Below are 22,723 nucleotides of genomic sequence, written 5' to 3' on the forward strand. Positions count from 1 at the left end.
CAAGCCTGTAGCCCTCAAAATAAAGTAAAATAACCATCTTTGCCCAGTGCTGGTATGTTTTTGCCAAAACTCAGGGAAGCTGAAAAACATGTGCTTTGCTTTCTCTAGCAGCACAATTGCAAATGAAGTCAGCTATGACGTCTGGGGAGGGGACAGACTGCATTTCCTATTCACGCTGTTCTTTCCTGTCCCTAATATGTATCTTCATGTTATCTTCAAGAAAACAGAATCAAACTCTTAACAGCAAGAGCAGCAATCACTTACTCCAACTAGAATTTTCCTTTTCCTCTCCTCCTCCTTTCCCCAAATGATTGTTATTACCTTGAGTATCATAAAAGACTGTCAAACAGGGTTTTGTTTGTCTTCAGTATAGCTTCTCTCTGCCACAAAAGAGAAAAAGATACAGGATACTACTGCAGTGAAGGCCGTACTTAATTTGTTTAGAAAATGCTTTATTCTTTTATTTAAAAAAAAGATTAATAGAAGTTTAATATTAGTCATTTGCCATGGACAAAGCAGGTCAAAGACTGTATTCAAGATCTCAAACCTTGATTTAGTGTTGCAATAATTGGCTCTATTAACAGTGTTACCTCTGTGGACCAAATTATTCCATCACTGTGAACAGAGCAGTACTCATCCATGTTAAGTCTAAGTCTGGATCATGTTCTGGTCTCTCTCTATGAAGTCCTTAGAAAACTGTATTAATGTTTTTGTACTTAAACTGTTTTTTCCTTTTCTTTCTTCTTAAATATGAGGAAGGATAATAATTTCTAGACATTACCACCTTCCTGCAGTATAAAAAATTCCCAGAATAAAGAATAAGATTATTCAAGTTAATAAAGATTTAGCATTGTTGTTTACTGCTATCCAGAGGATGGAAAGACAGGCTGCAAATCAATACAAAACTCAGTCCATGTGTCTTTCTCAAAAGCTGATGAATGAATCTTTGTACAAGTGCCTGCAGCCTTGTAACTTCAAGTAGGGATTTCACTAGATCAGATAAATTAAGCAGCTTTTGGAATTTGGTCAGTAGGTTTTTGGGACATCTTCCCAGAAATTCCAGTGTGCACCATGAACTGATGACAGTGAATCAACAGTCTGTTCCCACTGAATTGCTGGAGTTGCTGTCTTTTGGACTGAATGTAGAAAACGGATATCTTGATGATGATACATTTAATGAACTTGCCATTACATTTAAAGGTGTAAAGTTTCCCAAACTGTATTTGGAATTTGGTAGTTACTTCTAGACCTGATCCGAAAAATATTCACCAAAGAAAGTGGAAGGGGAAAGGTGAAAAATTTTTGGAGGTTTTCCCATGTAAAACTGAAAACTATTACTCCTTCTTTCCCTGGAACAAAGCCATTATACTATTGTTTAAGAAAGGTGGCTTTTTGTTTCAGAATATGCAAAAATGTCAAGAGCTTTTTACTGATTACATTCCATCTGTGTAAATTTGTCCTGAATTGTTTTTAAATATAAGCATGACGTTTTACTTCTGTCTAAGCTGTTGTTGTGCTAAATCCTAATATGTTTTTCTGAAAGTCAGGCTTTTTACCCAAGACCAACTTTTATGTAACTACTACATCTCCCTCCCCCTAAAACATCAGATATAATTTAACAGGGCATTATAGAGCACACAGTAGCAGAGACTCTTTATTAACAGCAGGACAGTGGAAGACTAAGTTTTTTTTTCAAGGGCTAATTCATAGGATTCTTCAAGTAACAAGAGGGAGAAAAGGAGATAGAGTTTCGAACGATTGGGTAAATATTGGTGCTTGGAAACTCTGTATCTCATCAGTTTTTGCATCATAACCTTTTAATGTCTTGCTGTCTCCTTATCATTATGATGGTCTAATTAACACTGATTAGCCCTTTTTTTTTTTTTAATGGTCCTAAACTGTATTTAGGACTGTGCTCTTTTCCCTCTCTCCGAAAATAAGTGGGAAGGAGCAATATCAAGCTTGTGGTCTCCAAAATATATTTAAAGTGTCACTAGGGTATTAATCCTTCCTCCAAGATTCTGTTTAACCAGATATTTTTCATGTTTTACCTGGAGAAAATATGTGCAAAGGATCGGACAGGGCGTGTTTAATAGGTATTAAATTGATGTAATCTGCTAGTGCAGTAACAGCAAAATACCTACTCTGTTAGAAGGTCTGGCACTGAACTAATATGTAAATTGTAATATTGGACTGAGAGGAAGAAAGAAAATGGTCTGCTATAAGGAATAGGCTAGTGTGTTCTTTACTAAATCTTGATGGCACATGCATGAATATTCATAAACACTTTGGGGGACCGCATGGATTATTCTGTTTGTCACCAAGGGTGAAATTCATTTCTTCAGATGTCATGTACAAGGAACACAGGTCAAAAATAAGCATATCTGGGAGCCACGTATTGATTCATTGCCTAGGCTAGAGTTCACTTCCCTTGGTCTCACCTCATTTCTGCAATGTAGCAGTGAGAAGGTGATGCCAACTAATTTCATACCAGAAATAAATTAGAAGGCTTGAGTTGTGAGGTTATTAATCTTGGTCACAGTCCACTTTGTGATGTATTGTACTCGTCATTCCCCTAGGTACTAACTGTGCCTGGGATACCTTTCTAAAAAATACTCTGGCATATCTGAAGCTGTGGATCTGCTGTAGGAAGTCTACATCCTGTGCTACGTAAATCAGTGAAACCTCTTAGTCCTTTCAGTATTTAAGATGTATGAATCATAAAAGTCATAAAAAGCCTTAAGATTATCTAGGTGATGTTATCTCAGCATACCAAATCCTATTCAGCAGCTCATAAAAGTGCAGTGAGAAGACGTTGACTAGCTCTTGTGAGTAATGGACACTTGCAGACTAGCCAAAAGTTTACCTCTAATTTAGTTAATTGACACTGGGCTTGATGAGCAAGGAGTGGGGGATAAAAAGCATGACTGTAGCCCAGAGGCCACAGAATAGTTTTAAATTGAGAGCTGACAAGAGTAAGAAAACAAATGTAGAAAAAAATCTTACAGCTACAGACCAGGTTATACTTGAACATTTGCATACACTTGAGGATCAGCTCTGTTCCTGAAAAGATCATCATACTGGATCTCCTAGTAAATTGATAAATAGGTAATGCTGAAGTTTCATTCGTCTCCCTTTACTAGCAGACAGACTGATTGCCCCATTGCTGTCCTCACCCCTCACGCTCCGTCTTAGCAGGAGAACCAGACTGTAGTACCCCTGAGCTCTTTTTCTGAAACCAGCTCCATTTCTGCAGTTGGGCACAGACTCGAGAAGCCCTTGGGCGAAAGATGGAATTTCTTTTGAGAGAGAGAGAGAAAAAGAACAAAGTTTTCCAGCCCCTTTCAGCAGGCAGCCTTGCTGATGTTTTCTGTAAATAAGTGAGGACTTTAACCCTGTGCCATTTAGCCATATGGATCTTGCAGGATGGGCAGGTCCTGGGCACCCAGGAACCTTTTTCCCCCTCACAGCTGACAGAATGAAACATGTTGTAAATAAATGAGGCAAAAATTAGGCCTCTGCCCCACTTTTCTTTTTTCTCTCTTTTTTTTTTTCTGCTCCTTCCCCACCCCCGCTGTCTGGCATTCAGTTATTTCTTTCAGCTAACTGATTAGAATCATTCTTCTGCAAATACGGCCCATGAACAAGATAGTTTGGATATTGTGATAGGCATATTGCACCTTAGTCACTTCTTTGCTTGGCATGTGCAAATTTTCTATTATGGAAAATATTTTTCCCATTACACTACTGTGTATGTTTTGGTATTTTTTTTATCCAAGGAGTGTTTCCTTCTTGCTGTTATTCTGGAGACAAAATTTGAAACATTCCCTTACAGTCTACATTACAGATTGTGTAAAAACTGCTGGTTGCCAAGGGTCATGTTTCAACAAACAACAAGAATTTTACAAAGATTCTGAACTATGCTTCACCCTCTTTCAGGAAAAAGAAAGATGAAAAGGTGAAAAGGTTCTTTTTTGCAACCATTCACTTTAGTGGGTCAGTTTGCATAAATAAGGACTTGCTATTACATTATATCTACCCATCTGCCACTTTGGTTAGTTTGGAGCCAGGGAGTCTCCTAAATAGCTGTTTCTCCCAATATGAGTAGTGTGTTATTTTTCAGATAAAATAGAAAGTATTGGTTCAAAATCTTCACTTCATCAAACAGAACATTCTCCTTATAGTACTAAGATCATAATCCACTGATGTCCTCTTTTGGAACTCTTTAAGAAGGTTTTATGCATATTACTGTGGTTAATTCCTTGGAATGTAGAAGAACTCAGTGCAAATTTAAACTTTTAGTTTGGAAGCTACTAAGTTGTTACAAATCCAAGAGAGTTGGGTTTGAGGATAATATGGTATCCTAGGGAAAATGCATTAGAGCAAAAGATAAAGGAGGATAAACGGAGAAAGTAATGAAGAGAATGAATAAAAAGATAAGAAACATAATGCTAGGCACAGAAGTGTATATATAAAACAGGGAGTAAAGGACTGGGTTTTGTTACCCTATTAATCTCTAAATTTTTTTTGTTGTCATATGTGGAAGATGATTACAACATTACAAAACACAGTATTCTAGCCAGTCCTTCATGAATGTAATGTGGTGTCAGTATTTCCAGGAGCAAACCCTGGTATATGACAGACTATTGTAATGTTATGTATTCTTGTGCTGTGACATAGTTAAAATCTGTTTAGTTTAGAATGAAGACTCAAATAAATCCTTCACATTTTTAGCCATGTATTTTGTGACTCAAAGATCTGGAGTATTTGCTAGTTCAAAGGCAAAAGATACCAAAGCAGGGGAAAAAAATACCAGCCTTAGGATGTATTCTTCGACATTTCTAGCAGGAAAATGAGATAGCTAAGTCCAGTGCATCATTGGATCTGTATCTGATGTAGGGCAGGATTCTTGCACCTGTTCCAACTATAAAAAGCTAGTATAAGCACATTTTAGGTTTTTCCTAATCCCGTGACAATTTTCTAATTGGAATAGTGCTCCTGAGTGCCATGGCAGGACATGGTGTAGGAAATATGTCAGGAATTGTGACAGAAAGTTCTGAGAGTGCATTCTTGATCATGTAGGCATGTGGGAGATGAGGAAAAAAGTGAGAATTTGGGTACCTTCTTGGAAGACAGAGCATCCTGATCCTGGAATGATGCAGTGCACCCTGATACACACATACACCTCTTGCTTTCTCACCCTGTCCCTTGCCTGAGAATTCAAGAGTGCTCTGCTCCCTCGATGGAGGGTGCCAGGGCTGGGGATTTTAATTTACGCTGGCAATCACGTAGTCCCTAGCTGCTCCAGAAATGTGTGCCAGTGACTGCAGAAAAAGAGCAACGCAGAGCTGAAGCCAAAGGAAGTAATGTAAATAAAGGTGTGATATAAATGAGGGTACAGCCTGCGTTTGATATATCCATGTAGATATATATTTTAGTGTCAGTGATTGTGGAGTATTACAACCAGTCCATGACCATCTGAATGCTGAGTATGCCTGAGTGTGACTGCTATTATATATATATTTTATGAGTTGTTTATCTACAGTTGCAACAGCTATATAGTCTTAAAATGAAACTAATGCCTTTCTACACTCTACTGCTGTGTTGCCAGTTCCCTTCAACTAAGTAGCCATGTAGCTGCAGAAATTACAAAATGCCTACATAATAAAAATCTTTGCAGCGCAAAAAATTAAGAGACTAAAATGACATATCTGAGACACACTGACTTGCTGTAGTTTAAAAGACTTACTTTGAAAATGCCTTAATTTGAAGGCACTATAATGAAAAACTATCAATGATACACCAGAAATGAGCTAAGGCTGGTTTCAGAAGCACAGATGGCTGATTGGCTTCAGTTGGTAGGTTATGTCATTTTAATTAAATTTTATTAGGAAGCATTTCAAAGCTATAACTGATGGTTTAAGATAAATATGCTTCTTCACAAATGACCTATTGCTAACCTTTATTTATTTCTCTCCCTCTTCTCAGCATTAATAGAGGATGCTGTGACTGAGCTCTCCATGGCCATCTCTTACCTCATCCATGTCTACAGCAGCAGCTTTGATGCAGGTTTTCAGCTTGCCAGCATACCTAAAAGTCCTTCATGTGCTGATATCAGCCTAGATTCCCAGTTCAGCTTCACTGTTTATGCTGCCCATAACATCCCAGAAACTTGGGTGAACAGGTAGGAGATTTCAGTAGGTGTTCTCAAGAAAGGGTGTTGTCTCTCGGCTCTTACAACCACATGTGTTTCACAGATACTAGTTTTCCTCCACAGGTTTGGTGATACTCCTATATTCATATTAGAGATTGAGTAAGTAAGTGGGTGTATCTCTGCTGTTTTTCTAGCATAAAGTGTACTTAAGCTGATTGACTAGGAGACTTCAAGTCCTGTAGACACAAAGAGGCTTGAGGAGGTGACCTGGGCAGTTGCCCTTGGCCAGAAGCAGGGTCTGGCATCGATGGGTGTGTTTAGGTATGCTTGTATGACCTACTTGCTTGGAGAGAGGTAGGAGGGTGAGTGCTGCATGCCCAGAAAATTTGGGTCAGGACTTCATGTGGCCTCTGCAGCACAAGTAACTTGAAGGGTTGAAGACCAGCTTACGAGGTTCAACAGAGCTGTGCTTGCTTAAACTTAGTCTGAACATGGCCTTATCAGTAGTTTTTGCTGTTGGTGTATTCAAATCACATTACTTGGCTAAGCATGTGCATTGGCAATCTTCTTTTTATATACGGTGGTTAAAATAATTACAATTTATAGGTCCAAGTGCACCCAGTGTGTCAGCACAGCAGAGGAAAGCAAAGATGGAGACAACTTTAATAAAAAAGCTGATTAAAATATTCTCTTCCACATTGTTTATATATTCAAATTAGTTGTCTCTTCAAATGGCTGTGTTTTCTACTCTGAATAAAATCTCCTCTTACCACTCCAGTGCAATTAAAGAAGGACAGAAGACTACAGTCTGGCAACATTATTTTTATGGGCGAAAATGTTATTCTCCGAGTTCTTATTAATACTTTCCCCTTGCTCCCACTTTACCTTGAATTCCAAATGACTGATTAAAAAACAGTGGGATCATTTGCATTAGAATGTGAGCAAGAGTGTACTATACAGCATTTAGCTGTAATTAGCAGTTTAATAAAAATCAGAGAATTTGCATTAGTTAAGGTAATAAATACAGAACTATAGTCACTGTCCTAATTTTGCAGATGGTTATGCCATTCCCACTGCATTTTATGATTTTCCAGTAAAATGTGAAATTATATATGGCCTAAAGTGCACTGGTGACTTGAGCGCTATATTCAAGCATGTGAAAATGAGAATCTCTCTTCCTCCTTAATCTCCCTTTCCAACATTCTTAGCTAACATATGCTTCTTAACATGGACTGCAACCCTGACGCCTACTTTCCTCAAATCCCTTTACTAAAACCATTTGTATTCCCTCTCCTTATTTCCAAAGCACTGCCTAATTTTGTGCTGGCCATGTCACATCTTGCTGCTGTTCATAACACACTTAGCATTTTGCCATCTCTCACTGTCTATTTCACATTGTTTTACCAAATGTCTATGTGATAAATAACTTTTCTTCTAGTGGCTTGGGATAAAAGAGAGGGAACTGTGTTACAGAATCATGTCAGTGTCTCCTCAAATCCCTCTAAAGCTCACTTTTGTGGGTTGGCTCTTTGTCACTAATTTTACATTTGTGCTCTCAACTACCTATTCCAGTCTTACTGTCCTTCTTAAAAAGGTAAGCACAGGCCTTACAAATTGCAAACAATGTAATAAAACAGATTACCTTTTTTTATTGTATTTTCATTCCTTCCTCCTTCTTTTATCAGTTTGTTATTTTCTCTCATTTAAATCTCAAACAGATGTGTCCCATCTGATGCCAATGGCATAATGTTGCTAGAATCATATTTAGCTGCATTTGTTTCTCCAGCCCAGAAAATCAGGTTTCTATCTACACGTGGATGATACGAAGTGGTCTTTGGGACAAGACTAGAGAGTCATGTCTTTTGCCCTGTAGGCAGGCTACCTAGGTACAACACTTTGCAAAGACATATAATGTGTAGAAGGGCCTGCAATCTGAACAACCTTTCTGACTTCAGTTCTGCTGAAGCATAGTGTAAGCATTAGCTTCCCAGGATTAGGGCCTTATGGTACATAAATCAGGGATGTATAGATATCAATACTTCTATTTAAACAGCAGTGCTCAATTACTAATCTTACTAAAATCTATTATTTCCTGCACTACCTTCCAGTTGTTTATAGTGTTTAGACTCTAGAAGAAAGATGTCATATTTAAGAGCAGAAGCATTTCCTATTGATTCTGGTAAAGTATTTTCTTTCCTTTCTCTGCATAGGTACGTCATAGATACTACAGATATCTGATATTTTTCTTTGAATTAAAAGAAAAAAAAAGCCATTGCTACAATGATTCTAACAATTATTATAATGTTCTAGAAGAGATCAACAATCATGCCTGTAATGAGGCAAAGCCAGACACCTTTAATCTTCAAATGGCTTCAAATTTACTGCTTTCTTCCCCTGCCCATCATTCTTGTATAGAATGTGGCCCAAAGCTGGGAGACAATTTTGTAGAGGAAGATGGGGAAGTTACAAGACAAATTAAGAGCAGTTAGTTGATTATACAGTATCCCTTTATTTTAGACTAATATTGCATAAGGTTTCAGTAAGAACAATATGAAACTAGCAGATAGCCTCAGACCTAAATTACGCTGTGAAGCTAGTCAGATAAGTTTCCAAAGAATGCCAACCCTTTAATGCTTACGCTGTCATAACTGCTTGCATCCTCTTAAGGATCACCCTGTTTTTCACAGATTGGGAAATGTTAATGCAGATAGATTTACTTGACTGAAGTTGTATGATGAACAAGTTATAACACTTCATAACTTATGTCAACACTTCCCTTGACTGCAATGATGAAAAAAATAACCTTAATGACATAAACATGGAGCAGAATCTGAATCTTAAGTACTTTCTTTGATCTCTGACTACAAAAAAAAAAAAATATTATTATTTTTTAAAATACTCATATGAGAGCCATTATTTTAATTCTTTCTATAAAGAAGGATGGATCTTCACATTTCTGAATGGTTAGCCCCAAATTTACTCCATTGAACATGTTACATTACAATTAATCTTTCTTTTCTTTCCCTTTGTAGTTACAAAGCTTTTTCTTTTTCCTGTTCATTAACTTATGCTGGGAAGACAATATGTCAAGTGAAGATTTGCAAAAATATACAACCTAAAAGATCCTTCTTTTTCCTTGTGGACTGGAATGAGACGTAAGTTTTGGTCTGTGTTTGATATATGTTTGTCTGACAGATTTTACACGATGAATATTAATTTCTAGAAAGTGTAGGGCAGAAAGGGCACTTTGTTGTTATGCTCGTTGTATGTGACATGAAGTAATGGTGTTCTAAATATCCCAAAGTAGTAATACAAAACTAAGTACAGCTAGGAAGACCTGTGTCTTTTTTATGGATCTTTCTGTGTGTGCAAAATAAACCACACAGAATTCAGAGAAATTGAGGAAGGTTGGAGTGGGAAAGGAGTAGGACAGCAAGAGGAAGAGAAATAGGACTAAACCAAGAAGCTGGTTTCAGAAGAGCATTCATTTATCAGTGCTGGCACTGATAGGATACCGAAACTGAAAGGAGATGCAACCAAAGGATATATTTCAGTTCTCTTTTTAGAATTTCTGCGCTTTGGATCTGCATCTAATAGGTAAATCCAACTTGAGAACCTGTTGTAGCATATTTTTAAAGGGTCTCCATTTAGAAGGAACAAGGCTGTCAGTTTTTATATAAGAAGGGTCTGCACTCAGGCGTTAAGATGAGGACTTTAGTTTAAGAGACTGGAGTTTTAGAATAAAGGCTACCAGCTATCTGTCACCTGCCTGTCTGCTTTGAGGAAAATAACTCCACTGAAAAGCAAAGCACACACACAAATAGCATTCAGTTAAGGCAACAGCATGACAAAGGCATACCTGCAATACCTGGGAGAAAAGAAGTAGGCAATTCTTTAAATTCTGGTGGTAATACTGCTCTCTCCCAGCTCCCCGAATATGGCATTTTTACATTTAGTCTTTCAGTTTTTGGTATTTTACATTGTGATTTAATCTGAATCTGAAAGAAGCTTGATTACATTATAACTGAACAGACTACAATTCATTTAAAAGAGATTTTGTCACATTGTAGTTCAGTACAAAGTGTGCAGTTTATAACTTCTGTTTGCCTGTATCTAAGACATATAGGAGTTTGGAGCTGGTCAAATGAAATAAGACTGTTTTTGGTCAAACCCATTACACAGAAATTTTGCATAGCCTTCTTACATAGCACTCCTGAACAGATGTAGGAAATTTAGTATGTATGCCCTAAGGTTAAGAAACAAAATGGGTGCATTTCTACTAAGGTTCCAAATCAGTTCTTCTAGGCCCTAACATCTGCTTTGATACCTCACTTGAGTCCATGGGGTTTATGTGATGAGCTCACAATCTTTTGTATGATTGGGAAGAAACTATTTTTCCTGTGTTGAAAAAAAAAAATTGGACCATTCCCATTTGCTCTGTAGGAATTTTCATCTTGTCCAAGTTTTAGTCAAGTGCTGTCTTATGGCACATATGGGGAGATATAATTGAAGTGTAGAGAAAGAATTATATTTCTTATGAGTATTTTTGGCTTCTAATAAGTGGCTGCTGCCTTTCTGGAATGCATCCTACACAACCTCTTTATAAGACAAAATATAGGGAGATAGAATAGAAATAACTGCTTCAGCCATAACTGGAACAGAAATTCTGCTCTTCCATTTCCATAAAAATGTAAAGAAATCAGATTAAAGCTTCAGGATTTCTGTTTAAACCTCTCCATCTGCAAAATCAGTATTAAATGCCTACAATTACATCAAAAAGCTCCTGGGAAAAAGAAAGTGAAGTACGCAGACCAAATTCCTCTGTAGGTCATAGATACTTGTAAGGAGGCTCTTGACATCAGAAACAAGGTTTGTAATTGTATGAAACTTGATAATATTAGTTTGAAAGGGCTCCTTTATATTTTTTATTGTAGCTTGGATTTCAAAAATCATTTTGAAAATGTAATTCAAATCAATTCCAAACTACGTAACCAAAAATGTGTATCTGTCTGGCAGGCTGCACAATGTTTCCTTTAACCATCAAAGGTATTTACATGGTTTTCAACTAAAACTGGTTGGCCCAGATTTGTGTAAGCCTCAAACCATGAGGGCAGGGTTTGTGGACCTAATGACCTGAGGTCCAGAAGCACAGGCTGAGAATCTAGGCCGCCAGATATGCCATTATTTTTGTATGCTTTAGCTTGTATCCAGAAACAGTTTTTGCAAATGAGGGCTATTTTTGAGCCAAAATGCAAACCTAGATGGGGTGTTTTAAATCAGCTAAGTCTTCCAGGAAGAGCTTTCCCTCCTGGTCTTTGAGTCACTACAGTGCTCCTAGGTTGGCAGGACAGATTCTGCACAGCACCAGATGTTTGCAAAGCAAACACTGCCTGCAGGACATGAACATGTTAAGGTTGTGACAATAGATTCTGCTCTCATTTCAATTCTGACACAGCACTTAACAACAAAACAGAAGGTTTTCACATAAAGACATGGGCCAGCTGCTTTACTATGTTGTGCTTAGCACAGTGCAACTCCAGTACAGTATCAGAATATTAAATAGGAAAATGATGCCATAAGATATTTTCTTAGTGACAATATGCATAGGAAAGGAAATGTTTGTTTTTAATTTATTTAAAGTATGACATACTTGTCACACAGTGCGGTATGGGAGAATGTGTTTGTTGATATTTGTGCTACTACTAACCCAATAAGAAAGAATGAACAAACAGCACCAAACTTGACAGAATAATCTGTATATTCAGAGTATTTCGAAACATGCAGACAGAAGGAATAGTAGGTGTGGTGCCATATTATTACTGGAGGTACTACATGCCCAGCTGGCATAATTTAAAACATGCTCAAGATAGGCTGGTTTGGCTGCCATACAATAAATATATGTATATAAACACTCCTTAGTACTTTATGTGAGAACTGAAGCAGGAATTAATTAAAAAACAGAATATCTTAATGAAGTAAGTGTTACTGCAGTTGTTTTTACACATCATCAAGTGGCACCATTTCTTATCATAGGAAGTCTGAGTCACTCAAAATTGTAACTAAGCTGTGTTAACTCTAGGTTATATTTTAGCTACCTTTCTGAAACTGAAGGAATATGTTCACGTGAAAAGTTTGCAAGGCAGACAAGATTTCTTTTCTGTAAGACTTCTCATCTTGAGTCATAAAGTGCTACTTTCATTTTTTTTCATGTGTTATTTTCAGTTGATCACAGCCATTGAAAATGTGTGTGACAAAAGGCCACCAGGAGTAGCTTCTGTTACATTAGGAAGTCACCTAACTTAACCTAGTTAGTCACCATCCAGTTATGGGTCAATCAGGTCAAAAAATAAACCTAGCTAATTTGAAATGAGTCCTGATCTTAGATCTTAGATCAGGACTGACTGGAACAGGATAGAAAAATGGAGAGCAGTGTTTTGATCATTAGGAATCTGGGCAGAGAGTTCTTATAATAGGTAAGACTTACTTTATTTGTTGATTTTCATCTAATTAGTTTGTGTTTTAAAGTTCTTTAACAAGTTACTGTCTGAACTTGAACTGGTGGGGTACTGTGTTTTAGCATACGCTTCTGGTAAAGTCTTTTATCATCTTTAGTCCTTCTCAGAATGTTTACAGAAAAGATGGGAAATATTTGGTACCTATCACGGTTGTTTCATTTAGTGTTTTTGCGGTTTATACTTTTTTAGGAATGTACTTTTTGCTTTAGAGTTTGTATGTTAACTTTGAAAAGTATGATAATCACCTTGGTGCAGAGTTTGAACAGCTTCATACTATCTAGCACATAGTCTGCATAGTCCAAAAGCTGCCATCTTATTTTCCCATCCCCTTCATTTTTCAATGACTGAGACTTCTTAATTACTTTCTTCCTTTTTTATTAACTAGCTGCTTTTAATATCTTTGTTCCACCATCTCCTCTCTTTTTCCGTTCTCCATGATTTACGTTAAACCTACAGACATGAAATATAGAATTAGCATTAAGCCTACCATCCATCACCTCAGATACTTTCCTGGCTTTGGGTTTCCCTCTTCCCCATATTTTGTTTGGCTTGTCTGTTTAGTTTATACTCTCTCAGGGCAAAGTCTGGGTTGCCCAAGAGCTCTTCAGTTTTGAGTGCCCTTAGGCTATTAGGCCCTTAGCCTTGGAAACCAGCTGTATAACTTTATCTAATGTCTGTAAACAGCACTTTCTCAGTGAATAGCATCTCTGTTCTTCTCTACTACTGTTGAAATTGTTCACCCACGAGATGTCTTATTTCTGGCCACCGTTTCATTTCCTTTTTCTTCCTCTTAGTCATCCATTTGTCTTAACCTCAGGCAGTCAGGGAGGATAACACCAGTCGGATAAGCTTAGACATATATTAATCAAAGTTCTTAAATACAATGCAGCTATTCCCCTTCTTCGTTGTGTACCACATGTCATTGAAAGGGAAATTTTGCTCATCTTTGACCCATGGTTTAAGTCTCAAGTTATATGACCCTTGTTAAAGTCTCTAGGTTCTTTTCTTACATATGTACATCAGGCCATATATTGTATCCTAGAGAACTTATGCCAAGCATCTGCTCTCTGCAGTGAGAAAGATATTGTGCATTTTGTTTCATTGCTCCAAGTTCACAAAGAACATTAAAAAATTCTGTATTAGAAAGTATAGGTATTGTTTTTATTTTTGTCTCTTCATAGCAAGTATTAATGATGCTTTAAAGTTAAGTGTAGCTGCTGTAGAGTGGCTTTATGTAACGTGGACAGAGTTGTTGGCCTGTAAATAAAAAGACAGAGAACAAGCTATCTATGGCATGTATAACAGTTCAGTTGCCAAATAGTTTTTAACTGATTATGAGTAAGAGAGAGGGCATAAGACAGGGAAAGCAGAATCTAAAGCTATAAATAAAGACACGTGGGAAGACAGTTAAGAATTGTTTCTTAATTCTGTTGATGTTAATTAGAGAGGGAAATTGCTGTTTTGCTTTATTACACAAAGCAAGAGGTATGCAAATTTGAATAATTTCCAAAATGTTTAGGATTGATCATCTGAATCTTGACATTAATGTTAATTGGGAGTACTCGAGAACTTCAGCTGGAACGATCTAATTTCTTTCAGTAACTCCTGAGTGTATTCAAGGAAACTTTCCTGAAGCCAATGGAATTTTGACAGATTTGTAGTGACAGAACTAGGAGTAAAATCTTATGCTAATTTTACATTATACTGCTGCTTTGTCTCAAATCTGTTACCCATAATCCTTACGTTTTCCAGGATACTATATGTTTTAAATACTGATTTCTACATATGCTTGCTGCTTAATTAAGACTGTTAATTTTTAAAAACACTGGAAGTTGCATTGTTCTGCCCAGCTAGATTGAGTATCTGAAAATTTAATGCACTTTGTATTATTTAGATTTATATTCTAGGTTTAGATTCAAGTTTATGCAGAATTTTTTGTTTTCTTAATGCTTATGTTGTCAATGCAGAATAACTCTTTTAGCCCTTAGCTCTTAATATTGATTTTATTTACACAGAAAATGTAATTAATCTCATTTTCCGGTTGAGAAATTTAAGTTTGCACTGAATATACATGGAAAAAATTAGAAATGTACCTTACACCATAACCTTCCTCTTCAGGAAGAAGAGGAACGTCTCTGGGGTAGTCACATACATGATTTTTCCATACAGTGTGAAAGTATCTTAATTATTAGAATTGTTGTAATTTAAGATTTTAAAACCAATTCATATAATCTATATAAACAAACTGAATTATCTAGCAAGTTGCTGATGGTCAGTACAAGGCTGAACTGAATACTGATATATCTGAATTTTCTCCCTGAAAAACATGAATCACTTGTTGCTTTTAAGACAAAATTTGCCTCCACTCTTAATTTCATTAGAAGTAGCCTTTGTCTCTGAAGACAATAAGCTGGGCAATAACTGTTAGTTTACAATTCAGTCCTTAGTGGGTTCTTCTGAAATAGTCATTCATTGATAAGGCCATTGTATGGCAAAAGCTGTTCCTGCTTTTCTTAGCTCAGTGATTACCCATTTCAGTGATTATATATGATTCAGTGATTTTATATGCCTCTTCTCTCATACTCTGACCCCACATTAACTGTTGGCAATGCTTGCCGGTGTGTTGAAAGGACTTGTCAGTTGCATTTTCCTTTAGATAATTAAACCCTTGCAATATATGGCTTGATATATGTGTTATGTAACAGGGCTAAAATCCTTTTTAAAATTTTGCTCTTTTCGGATTTTCTTTTAGAATCAACTTTCCTCTACGATTAAAGGCTCTTCCGAGAGAGACTATGCTGACAATAAAACTACTTGGAGTAAACAGTGCCTCTAAAAATACAGAAGTGCTTGCTTGGACATGCTCCCCATTGTATCCAAAACAGTAAGTTCAGTTTTGTATGATAGCTTTAAAAAAGAGCGTTCTTGAATAGTATTGCATTCAACTTGGGAGGAATATAAAAGCACAGAAATACTTATTTGAGAGCCTTGCTGTAATAAGATTGAGACAGTAACTTACAGTAAACTGTACCTGATGTGCCTGTAAGAGCCCCATGCACGAGCTTTTCTTTCTGCGAAGAGTTCTTCCAAATACATTGGTTTTGAATTTGGCTTCCATAACTATTTAACTTACAGTAAAGCTCCTCAGGTCTGTTGAAAGGCCTTCCTGTACCCTTTCCTGTATCTCTCCAGTATCCTTCTCAGCTTTGCCGCTTGTTCACAATTGTTTGTTTTCTGAATCTGGTTTCCTTTCTCACGTCCATTCAGTCTGTCAAAAGTGGGAGTGCTAGCGATGACCAAAGTGAGCACCTTTCCCTCGACAGAGCACTGTAGAAGCTTTATCTTCTTTTTTAACTTCTCCTTTTCTACACAGCATTCAGTGTAACAGGGGTTTAAGGAGGCTTGTAGACTTGAGTGTCTCTGTAGTGATACATAAGCAAAGCTTTAAAGTAAATTTTTCGCAGTACCTTAAATGTATTTTAGAAGTACTAAGACATCTTAAGTTTCGATCAAGCCATTACAATAATACTTAATTTTTATGTAGACTCCATACCCCTGTCCCCTGTATGCCTCAGAATAAGATTCACAACAGTTGTATTGCAAAGTGCACAGCTGCCTAAGTTGGGCAATAGAGAGATATGCTCAAGCCTCACGAATTTCTGCGTAAGCATCCAGCTCTCAGCTGTAGCACTTTTTATCATCTTAAGACCTCTTCATCTGCTTCTGCATATGGTGGCATCCTCTGTTTAAAAAAAGAAAAGAAAAAAAAAGCCCTAATTGCATTTATGCATTTACTATATATGAAAGACACCAGGTTCCACTGAATTTTTAGTCTGAGAGGCTTAAAACACCGGCCTGTAGGTTGGGCTGAGCTAGAGGCTTTTTCTGTCTTTTCAGAAGAGAATTCAAGATTCATTTGTTCAGAGAAAGAGAGCATGTTTCTGTGACTTAGTGATTAGAGCACTTAGCTGGAAGGAAGGAAGGAAGGAAGGAAGGAAGGAAACATGAATCAAGTCTCTGCTCCAAAGAATGCTTAGGCATTTTATTCAATGACTTTTTCTTACTCTTTCGTTAGGCTAGTCTATAGAAAAGAGCACAGCACTCACTCTTCCACCGTGTGTGTTTAAAAAAAAAAACATGCATTATGCTTATTTTGAATATTTCTATCTTTCTGATGCTTAGGGTGAAATACGTAGAGAAAATACCTTGGCTGAGAATCTGATTTGAACTGAAGTGTTAGAAATGTGCTTAGCCCCAGCAAGGTGATGTGTGCTGAGTATGTGCAGAAGCTGAGCATTAGGCATGGGACCTTAGCTGGAGAACACTTAGGTACCTTTGGAGGTAAACGGGCTATTTGAGCATCCTTTTCTTGAGGACCTGTGTTGTACTAGAGTTTTCTTCTCAATATTCAAGTCCTAAAGCAAAGATTTTTGGAAGATTCGAAACCCCTCAGCTTACTATGATACATTTTTCATGTATGCCTTAAGAGTAAGCATACTGATTTTTGTTAGGTAGATCCCCAAGGCATCTAGGCAGTTTTGAAAATTTTACTGAAAAACAGTTCCATTCTTTCATGGCATTACACAGTCAGCACAATGAAGGGAATACAAGGTTACTTTCCTTTCATCTCCTGTGTAATTGTACAGATCATTGCTGAAATGACCTTCAAAGCAGAAATAAAGGTTGAAGTGTTTGAGAAGGAATGATTTAGGAATAATATGTGCAGCATCCCCTAATGTTAGCTGTGTCATTAACAGTTATAGGAATTGCTAACACAAAGAAGCTTAAATGCTTTTTCCTCTTTTAGTCAGCCACAGGTCCACAAAATTATTCATTCACCGTGATTTGAATTGGTAGACTGATTGAAAAAACAAGGGTACCCCTGAAATTCCTTCTGAAATGTAAAACTTAGACATCTGAACATTTACCCCATCTGCTATTCCATTTCCTTTGATACTCATGAATATTTTTTACTAGAGTAAACTAGCTCTCAAGATTAACTATTTAGAAAGTGGCAAGATTAAAACTGTCAGGTGTTTCTGAATGGATAATACTATTAGTTAGCTGAAACAATTGAGAAGCAAGAGTAGGACTTTGAGAGACCATTTCCTATTTCACAAAAAAAGAAATTAATCATTTTTTAAATTTAACTCACTAATTTTGAGGAAAACACTAATAAAGTGAGCAATGAACAATGAACCAAACCTTGCTCCTGGCATGAATCTAAACTTCAAGACTTATTTCAGTGGAGTACTTCTGAAAGGGAAAGTGTGTACCAAGAAAAGATTTGCACCTGTCCTGTCATGCTAACATTGGAGAGTACCATGTACTATTGCAAAGAGTATACTATTATGGTCTCTAGATGAACAAACTCTGCAAATGTATCTAAAGAGATTAAAGAAATCTGGCTAGGAAATCTCTGACAAAATATTTCTGAGATGGAAAATACCACTTTTCTAATTTTCACATAAATTAATTTGAATCTTTAGAAATTCCTAACTGATTCTCAGGTCTAGGATTTAATTTATAGTGCAAAGGAGAGAAATAAGCTCTTTGAAGAAGTCAGTAGCCCTGATGTATTTGCCTGGGCCATCAAACATCCTTTTCAAATCCTTGTGCTAGTCGACCACTGAGCCATTCTTCACATGGTCAGTAAAGAGGAGAAGAGAGGGTGGCCTCTTTTTCTCTATTCAAGAGCGTTTTTTTTAAAAAAAAGTTTCTTTTTTTTGTTAAAAAGTGGAAAAAGAAAATAAATGTCAAACAGTTTTTTAAAATACAATTCCTGATTTTTACCCTAATATATCCTGTTCTGATTATAAACACATGAATCCCATTCAAGCTGGCTGTGACTGATGTAAAAAGAAAAAAAAATAAGTTGAGATGATCTTTTTTTGCTATTTCAGATATTACTTAGGAATCTTGAAGATCTTAAAGTGATCTAGCACCAAAAAAACCCCAAAAACATATTAATAGACTGTGAATTTACTCCTCTCTGTAAGTTTACTATCCATTTTCTCTTCGAAAATGGCTGTTGTCATTGTATGGTGGTTCTCTACTTTGTAGCTTAATAACCAAATTACTTATTTATTTTTAGTATAAACTGAAGATTAAGAAAAGCTGAACAATTTCTTATTTTAACATATAATATGTACAAGTCCCTTTCATCTGTATCTAGAAGTGTGGAAAGCTGCTTACCCTTATGGACAGGACCATATCAAAGTCCTGCCAGATCAAAGGGCTATAACTTTTCTCTGGGATTTTAACATTCCAGTCCTGCTCCGAACAAAATATTAACTAAGCAGAGTGTATGAGAAGTATATATATATAAAAAAAAACCTATTTAAAGCAAGCATATTACTTACTATTCAGCAATCTGTTTCTCATCTCAATCGCTTCCCCATACCCTGCCCATATTCAAACCACACAAACCCTAAAAATGATCTCATGAATTTGACCTGTTTCATTTTTTTTCCTATTAAAGACTTGTCAGTGAGTAGATGTTAGTAAATTTCAGATCTGTTTGTTTGAAATTATTTCCTGAATTCTAGTAGTGTCTCACACTGTTCTGAGCATTCTCTTGCAGCTTGTTGGTTTAAAATGTGACTAGCTGATGGATGTACTGGGCACCTTCTGTGCTCTTTATCAAATGTATGCTTGTATTATTGCTTATCAGCTTTGCATGTTTATCTACAAATGCTCTTACTTTTTACAAAACTGACTTTCTGCAAAAATTCTCCAATGTTTGCCTAAATGTAGTTGTTTACCTTAAAATTATTGCTCACAAATTTCTTTGTTAACTTCATCAATAGGTTTTTGGACAAAAAGTGTGAAAGAGTTAGGAATACAACTGAAGCAAATTTGTTTCAGAAGTCTTGAATAATCTGGTAATTTTATATTTGCAGTATTCTGCTACTTCAGATTTATGGAGGTCATTTAAACTAGAAATTATGGAAATGAAAAATGTGGTCCTTGTATATGTCTGTAGGACGTTTAGCATTACTTTACAGATGAAAATTATATCTCTGAGTGTTCTAGAATGTTCAAGTACTCTTAATTATGATAAAATATTTATTTCATGGTATCATTCCAGGGCAGAATTAAGACTGCTTGGCCAATACGCTATGGTTTTTTTATAGCTTAGCAGCTCTGAATTTCCTTTAAATTGAACCTCAACTCTGAATTGCTGAGGTTTGTAATGTCAGGTTTGGGGATAATTGCATTATTCTTGTACTATGTTTTGCCCTCATTTTACTGGTTTGTCCAGTCTAAACTGTAACTCTAATGTTGTATTCATTTGGGAATGAAAACAGGGCTTCCTACTTATCCAGTAGGTGAGCTTTTACATCCCCATTTCTTCTCCTTATCAGATAGTTGGCTTTAAATAGGATAGATTGTATCCCTAAATCAGTGCCAATAAGGCCCTTAGTGGTGTACTGTCTCAAGAAAGCTTATTAAACTCAACAGGCTGTTCAAAATGTGTTTGCAAACCAGAGTGCCAACTTTCCGTTCCTTCACATCAGGAAAACTTGTTTGTCTCTTGAGCTGAATAGTTTAAAGATCCAGAGCTAATTAACAAGTCGAAAATCCATCATTGGGGCAATTTGGGAGATGTAATGTCTCCCACAGTGCCCATTGCTCTGAGTTCACTGATTCTAATAATACAATTTATTTTGAACTCTTATTTCCAAATCAGAGAGAGAAAGCAACATAATTTTCCTCTTGCTGGGCTTCGTGAGTGAAGTCTCTCATGTGACTTCAGGGCACAAGGTTGAACTTGTAAGTTAGAATAACTTGAGCTGTCCTTAAACCATGCTGTGCTCTTGTGCTGTTATGAGCCGGGAAGTTTACTTCAGCTCCTGTCATAAATGAGAGCTGGAAACCTGTGCGATTCCAGGGATTTCCATCTGCCCTGGCTTTGCATGAGCATATAAATAAATAAATGGCAGCAAGCACACAGCAGCACTTGCGTATTCGCCTTCTGACATGCTTTCTGCTGAAGAGAACTTTTCCAGTTGCCTCATGGAAGCCATCCTCTTTGACTGTTATCATTTGTAGTTCTTGCACAGACTTAAAAAAAAGTCAGCAACACTATCCTCACGTTTTAGAGGGGAAAAGTGAGGGGCAGAATGGGGAGTGACCTGCCTGAGCTCATCAGCAGTCCCAGGGAGCAGAGATAGGAATCTCTCTCATCAGTAAAGATTATCGTTTTCATGCTCTAGATGTTGAATCCTTCCTTTTCTGCATGGATGCTCTCCTGTTTCTTTTCCTTTTTCAAAAAATAATGACATGCCACGTTCCTGTTCTATTCGCCTGTGTGGCTCCCTGTTATTGTCTCATTTCTCTGTCTAAAAGCAGATTCAGTCCTGCAGAATATTAGCTGTGTAGTGTATACAGTTCCCCAAAGACTTTCAGTGAAAGCTGTGCCTCAAAAATTTGCCATATTTCAGTGGTGAACACCTCTTCACATGTTTTTCAGATGTCTCTTGAGTTTCCAGACTAGACTTAGTCTAAAGAGTGATTTACTGATGGAAACTGAATAAGCTGCTCACTCATTTGTAAACATATATATTAGGATGGTTTATATACTGGTGATAAATGTGTGTCTAGCTAACATTCATTTTTACTAAGAAATATCATCTCCATGCTATCCAAGTGGTTTTATGTCTCTGTTTTTACTCACAATCCCATCATCTGCTTTTACATAGCAACAACATTCTCAGTCCAGCAAAGATACATCCCTTTGCTGCTTCTCTGGTCTTAGGACTCTGAGAAGACCATCTACCTATTCTTCCTTATCTTCGTGGTCAATCTTTAACCACTTCTATACAAGCTGCAAATGAGCTGAAATAATGAGTTCTGGAAAAGCCTCAGTTAAACACTTCTGCATTGCGTCTGACATCTGAGCTACTTCTCTTATCTGCCTATACCTAACGAATTTCCAGGATTCCCAGGAAAGAACCACTGTATGGATTCTTTTTTAAAGCCCCATGTAGCTTTAGAGCACAATATGATAGCGATTGGCAGTAATAAGAGCACAAAAGGATAATTTAGTCTTCATGTTCATTCAGTTTTCAGCTACTCCTCCTCCTGCTAACAAATGTGCCACTTGGTCTAAATTATGATGTAAACAGCTGTCCACAAGGGAATGGTTGAAGAGGTGCAACTCATTTAATAAAAATCATCCAGGTAAACATCACAACATGTTTCAACCACCCTTGATCTGTTCTACATTCACATCAGTGACCTAAATGTGAAAGGCTTCATATCACACAACTGGTTTTACCAGTGTACTGTTTGTTCACATCACAGTTCCTTTTTCTGCCTCCATCCCCCCACACCTGTACCTACAATTGCAAAAGAAACTTTAGAAAATGTCGTTGTCTTTAATCCTTCTGAGCTGTGCTCTTCCAATAAAATAAAATGGTTGCACTAACAACATTAATAGCTTCAGAAAAGAAAAGCTAAAGTTAGCCCTAAATTCGATTTTGCACTGATTGTTGACTAAAAATGACATTGCGGGAGTTTCTTATTTCTTCTTCAGATGACTTTGCAACAATTTATTTCTGTTTGCAGTTCAAAATGTACTTTTTTTTTCTGGCAATGCTGCAAACACACTGGGATCAGAAAAACCATCTGGGTTCTTTTGTGCCTCTAACATCCTCACCTCTGGTAAAATCTGTGCACTCAAAACTCATTTACCTGGCCAATTGTATATGTTGCAGTGGGCAGAGGAGAATTTAGCTCTTTCGTTCACAGCTTGATCAACTGAGCAGTGCTTGGAATTATAGTAATAAAAATTATCAGTCAGTAAAAGAAAACAGGTGCAACATAATCAGATTTCTGACCTTTCGCTCAGTAACTATTAAGATGTGGACAAGCTAATGGGCAAGTCCAGTGTATTATATCTTTATTCAAGTACTATATTTTTAATTCAAGTGGATTAATTATGATTAGAATTTGCATCTGAGCTTTCTGATTTTATTCAAATTCTCTAGACTGAAGTATGTTGACCTAGTATACCATGCTAGTTTTCCTATCTGCAGACTACGTTCAT

General features: G+C 36.8%; 1 protein-coding gene across 1 annotated transcript in view; it reads left to right on the top strand.

Annotated features, from left to right (window-relative positions):
• PIK3C2G (phosphatidylinositol-4-phosphate 3-kinase catalytic subunit type 2 gamma) overlaps window positions 1-22,723 on the top strand; it is a 211,999-nt gene that overhangs the window by 53,259 nt on the left and 136,017 nt on the right. Inside the window, exons 10-12 of the mRNA XM_026066913.1 lie at window positions 5,989-6,184; window positions 9,187-9,309; window positions 15,422-15,553. Of these exons, the coding sequence (XP_025922698.1) occupies window positions 5,989-6,184; window positions 9,187-9,309; window positions 15,422-15,553 (451 nt within the window). The remainder of the gene's footprint in view (window positions 1-5,988; window positions 6,185-9,186; window positions 9,310-15,421; window positions 15,554-22,723) is intronic.

Source organism: Apteryx rowi, unplaced genomic scaffold, assembly GCF_003343035.1.
Source record: "Apteryx rowi isolate R43461 unplaced genomic scaffold, aptRow1 scaffold_25, whole genome shotgun sequence".
Classification (NCBI taxonomy): Eukaryota; Metazoa; Chordata; class Aves; order Apterygiformes; family Apterygidae; genus Apteryx; species Apteryx rowi.